This window comes from Acyrthosiphon pisum, unplaced genomic scaffold, assembly GCF_005508785.2.
Source record: "Acyrthosiphon pisum isolate AL4f unplaced genomic scaffold, pea_aphid_22Mar2018_4r6ur Scaffold_41;HRSCAF=313, whole genome shotgun sequence".
Lineage (NCBI taxonomy): Eukaryota > Metazoa > Arthropoda > Insecta > Hemiptera > Aphididae > Acyrthosiphon > Acyrthosiphon pisum.
Window position 1 is genome coordinate 20,733 of NW_021773712.1, and position 5,784 is coordinate 26,516.

The 5,784-nt window shown below is 24.7% G+C and overlaps 1 protein-coding gene across 1 annotated transcript; it reads left to right on the plus strand.

Annotated features, from left to right (window-relative positions):
• The first annotated feature begins 806 nt into the window (after window positions 1-806).
• LOC100572528 (zinc finger BED domain-containing protein 1-like) lies at window positions 807-5,097 on the plus strand. Its single transcript, XM_029492666.1, has 7 exons — window positions 807-879; window positions 961-1,041; window positions 2,350-2,440; window positions 2,552-3,513; window positions 3,599-3,844; window positions 4,679-4,856; window positions 4,920-5,097. The coding sequence occupies exons 1-7, from the start codon at window positions 807-809 to the stop codon at window positions 5,095-5,097; spliced, it is 1,809 nt and encodes a 602-aa protein (XP_029348526.1).
• Window positions 5,098-5,784: the final 687 nt, after the last annotated feature.

The following is a 5,784-nucleotide window of genomic DNA, read 5'->3' on the forward strand; positions in this document are numbered from 1 at the left end:
ATAGCACTATCGAATAGTTTATTCGAAATTCGAATAGTTTGATATTCTATTCGAATAACACTATCGAATAGTTTTTTATTATACGGACTATTTGGAATTTTGATATTTCAAATTTTAATTCATAATTTATTTCTTGACCACCTGAGATTTTATTTAGTAAATACTAATTAAGTGACCATGACGTGATCTTTACTCTTTAGTATTCTTTACAATTTATCTTTATCGGCCAACGGGTCGCTGTCCTATTCTTTAATTCTTGGTAGTGGCCCACTGCTCTATTCACTATTGTATTTTTTAACATTTGGAGTTTGGACCATCGGCGGCACCACATTATTATTTCTTAAGATTAAGAACATAATATATTATTATTTACTATCGTAGTATTGTTATTACTTGTTTTCCTATCAACAAATAAAGCGTTAAACGAAACCCAAAAATAATACGTAAAAATTATGTACCTCCTTCCCACGAGGCCATATATTACCCACAGGCCACAATCCACATTCAACATATCAACATTTGTTAATGACAAATGACAATATACCTGTTTAAATCCGTAACGATATTTTTTTATCGATTAAGATTATTTAGAATTTTAGAATATGTCATTCGTAGTTCGTAATTCGTACCCTACAGACTACAGAGCTGTCGTCAGACACTATCGTACGTTATTATTTTTTTTTTGATTGTGATTCGTAAATCGTAATTGAATTATTTTTGTTTTATTTTTTATATTTTTATTGTGATTTGTAATTTGTAATTGAATTATTTTTGGAATTGAGTATTTTTGTGTTTTATTTTTGAAAATGTATAAAAAAAATCGTTCTGGTGGTTGGAATTATATGGACAAAGATCCGAACACTCCAGGTCAAATTCAATGTAAATTATGTAAGCTAAAAATAAAATATTCAAATAATACATCAAATGTTTGGGACCATTTACGTCGAAAACATTTTACAGTATTGGAAGCTAATAAATTAGCAACACTAGTAGAAGAGGTTGATGACATAAATGTCTCCAACGAACCATCGACGTCTACAAGTAATATACATTTTTTATTAAAATTTTTAATTTAAAAATTAACAATTCTATTAGTTATTTAAAATAAGTATTTTAATAAATAAACTGGGTGATTATTTTATCAAACAAGACTCATTATTTCGAAAAGTATAAACATTATTGAAAATATTTTTCTTACGTGGCTTCAAATCGTGACAAAACAAAATTTATTTTTATAAATATTATATTTTTAACATTTTTACATTTTTGAATGACAGAATACAGTTTTAAATTTTAATTTCATATTCAAAATCAAAATATTTTTCTGAGTATTTCGATACCAACAAAAAAATCGGATTTCGAACGAGTAATTATTGAGTTATAACTTTATAAGCATTTAAATTTTAAAGTTTAGAAGAGCGGAGAAGTGGACCAACATTTTGCAGGTTACCCCCATACCACTCCACTCCGTTCATCTAAACTTTAAATGCTTATAAAGTTTTCTCATAAACTACTAGTTCGAAATTCGATTTTTATGTATCAAAATCCAAAAAATATACTGCTTCAGAATATGAAATTAAATCTGTATGTTGCCATACAATAAAGAAAAAACTTAAAAAATGATAAGGTTAAAAAGTATTATAAATATTGTATTGTAACGACTTTAAAACTTGTAAGAAAAATATTTTCAAAAATGTTTATACTTTTTGCAATTATGAGGTTTGTTTGATAAATCACCCTGACTACCTATGTACGTACTAGATACTAGATAGTATATTATAATTTATAAGCTACACAAATTAACAAGAGACTTCAGATAAAAACTAGAAAACTGACTAGGAGAATAATTTATTATTACAATTTTTTATAAATAATTATAAAAAAACCCATTGTCTACTTTAAAATGTTAGGTAATTAATAAATAACAATTTTAATAATAATTATTATTATAGCCTATAGGTATCTTCTTTTTAATTTTTACTTTACTTTTACTACAAAAGAGCATTGTTTAGTTGAAGTATCATTTAAATTTTAAATTTCATAAGTTAATGATTTTTTTTTTTTAATGTCATAATTAGGGAAATTTTACTTTCTAATAAAAAAATAAATAATAAATTCAACATAATATTTCTAAAACATGTAACTGACATAAAAATTAAAAACCAAAATTGTCATTAAGGGTTGATACTTGATTTACTTTAAAAATAATATATCTTAAATAAATAATTTGAAATTCACTTTTTTTTAAGGGAGTAACCTCAATTAAAATTATTTTTTTTAATTTAAATAATATTATAATTTGTAAAACTCTTCAATTCTTTATAATAAATATTTGTTTATCTTCTTAAGATTCTACAGCAGTGACTCATTATGAAGACAGTACTGTACAGATACAAGGACCACCTCCCAAAAGACAAAAACAATTGACACTAATGAATAGGTAATATTACTAATATTTCACATTCGTACAATCATCCAGATACAAATTACAAATAAACCTCTTTATATTTTAATTCATAAAAAGTTAATTATGCATAATATTCTTTGATAGGTTTAGCTTACCACCTGACAGTAAAGTAGACCAATTCAACAAAGCTGTGGTTGAAATGATTGCAGAAGATATGCAACCATTATCTATCGTAGAGAACAGTGGATTTCAAAGACTTATTAATCTACTTGATTCGCGTTATAAGTTGCCCAGCCGCAAACTTATTGGAACAACTCTTATACCAAATTTGTATGAATCGACCCGTAAAATGATTGAAACTATTTTGTCTCATACAAAATATGTATCACTTACATCAGATATCTGGACTTCATTGAATACAATATCTTTTATAACTGTAACTGTACATTTTTTTGACAATAATTTTAATTTAAAAACATATGTTCTAACTACAAGAAAACTGGAATCCAACCATACGGCACAGTACTTATCTGGAGTACTAACAGATATCATTAGAGAGTGGAAAATAAACACTAAAGTTGCAGCAATCGTAACAGACTCTGGTGCAAATATTAAGGCAGCAATAAAATTACTTGGAATTGACCATATTCCATGTGCTGCTCATAAATTAAATAATGCTGTGAAAAATGCATTGAAAAGTGAATTTGAAGAAAATGACATTGACACAAACCATACTGAAGAAGTAGAAATGATGAAGCTGGTTAAAATGTGTCGTTCTATTGTTGGGCATTTCAAGCATAGCGAGGTATCAACTAGAATTCTTCATGAAAAACAGAAACAACTTAATTCTCCTGTTTTAAAGTTAAAACAAGATATAGCAATTCGTTGGAATAGTACACTAACTATGATGGAACGTTTGCTACTAGTTAAAGAACCTCTGATGCTGGTTTCAATGGGTTTACCACGATGTCCAAACATGCCATCAAATGAACAGTGGCAAACCATTAATGATTTTGTTATACTTTTAAAACCATTTGAAAGTTTAACAATACAACTATCATCAGAACAAAGACCAACTTTATCAAAAGTTATTCCATTATTAAGAGGTAGGTAATCATAGTAGATATTAAATATTTGTACACCTATTGTAATTTTACATTTGAATAATATTTTTTTACTTATAATTTATAGGTTTATTATTATCCGTTAATAATAAGGTTCCAGTTACATTAACAGGACAGTTTTTGAAAAAAAAACTACTTGAACAAACAACAAAACGATTTGATAATATTGAAGAAATGTATCCATCACAATTCTATGCTAAAGCTACTTTATTAGATCCCCGATTTAAAAAAGCTGCATTTACATCAAATGATAATGCCAATGACGCTGAACAAGAAGTGCAAAAAGAGATAGCAGACTGCATCAAAACTAATGGTAAATCAATTTGATAAAATATGTTTTTGTGTTTAATACTTTAATACCTTTCTTTTTTATGGTTGATAATTATAGAGATATAATTATATAGATAGGTATTTTTTTTTAGTATAAAAGCTTGATCTTTTAGATGATAAAATTCATAAAATACAAAAAACGTTTTACAATAAAATGTGAAGAGATATACACTATACACTATATATTAAACAGTATACACTATAAAATATATACTGTGCACTGTACTAACTAGTAACTACTATTGTGTATAAGTATAAAGATGAGTATTTGCAATTGTTTAAAAAATTTAAATATAGGTACATTTATTTTTTGAGTTATCATGATCCTATTTAGTATGTATGTATACTGTTTTTAAAATTAGTTTATAATTTTTATATTTACAGAAGAGTATAGAACATTAATTTTTCTATAGTTTATTAAATTTTATTGAAACACGATGAATATAATTAAAATGGTAAAATGTCTAATATAATGAACAAAATAATAAATGCATATACATGTAAAAAAAAAAAATAACAATATTAGGTTAATGCTATTATAGTATATTATATAAATTATGAACCATAAAACTATCAAGTATAAACTATAAGCTTAATATATAAGAATAATAAAAAAGAAATTTAATGTAATTCAAATGTGTAAATCTACAAACTGACTTGAAAAACAATATTTTATACTATAAATATTTAATATAGGTATAACTGTATAAGATAGATATATACAAAATATGATAATATTTAAAATACATTCTACCTAAAATTTTGTTTTATTTAGAATTTACATTTAAATTAATTGAATCTAATTATTTTTATTCAGCTCCTGAGAAAACTGTACTTGAACCAAGTGTTACTCAGACCACTTTGACACCAGAACAACTTGAACACAACAGTCATTCCAAAGAACAAGAAAATTTATTAACTTATTTAGAAACAACAGTCACCACACTTCGGTCCCAGACAACATATACCAGTACAGCAATGACATTATTCAAACAGTACATGAATTTAGAATTTTTGAATATTCATGATGATCCAATATTATTTTGGAAAAATAATAGACAGATGTTAGGTGCATTATGTGACGTAGCTTTAAAATACTCTTGTATACCTGCCACATCTGTACCATCGGAAAGAGTATTTTCCAAAGCAGGTCAAATAGTTAGTGCCAGACGAAATCGGTTATTACCAGATAATGTGGATAAACTAATATTCTTAAATGCTAATTTAAAAAAATAAATGATTTTGTTTTCCATTGTTCTATCTTGTATTGTTTTTATTACGTTTTATTAAAGGATTTAAAATATTTTTTTTATTTTTTTTTTAAATAATTGTTTTTGTTTTTAATGCTGTTATTGTTAATTTTTTGTTAAATAATGAATAATAATGTAATAATTGAATAGATAATACATTTTAAGAACCTATTGTTTGTGTTTTAAAATTTAAAAATATATTTATTATTTGGTAATGACATTTTATACAAATTCTTTTTAGTTTAGCTTTAAAAGTTTAACCATTAGTTTAAATTATGAGGTTATTTTAATTGTAGGAATAAACTATATAATATTTATTACAACTAGGTATAATTTCTATTTTTAATACATTAAATATACAGTTTAATAATATTATTTGTTATGATAAATCATAAATAGGTACCTACTAAATAGTAAATACATAAAAAACTAACTTATGATTTGATAATTCACTTTAAAATTGAGTTTTTTTTTCCTTTTTATATTTAATATTCTTATGTTCAAACAAAAGTCTAACTTAATGAAAAAAATACCATAACTTTTATAAAAATGTAATTTTGTGTTGGTCTATAGAAAATTTGAAAATATAAGCTGTAGAAAATTATCTTTACAAATTAGTAATTAATAATTATACATTAAAATTTAGAAAGTAAATAAACTTATTGTTCATAGA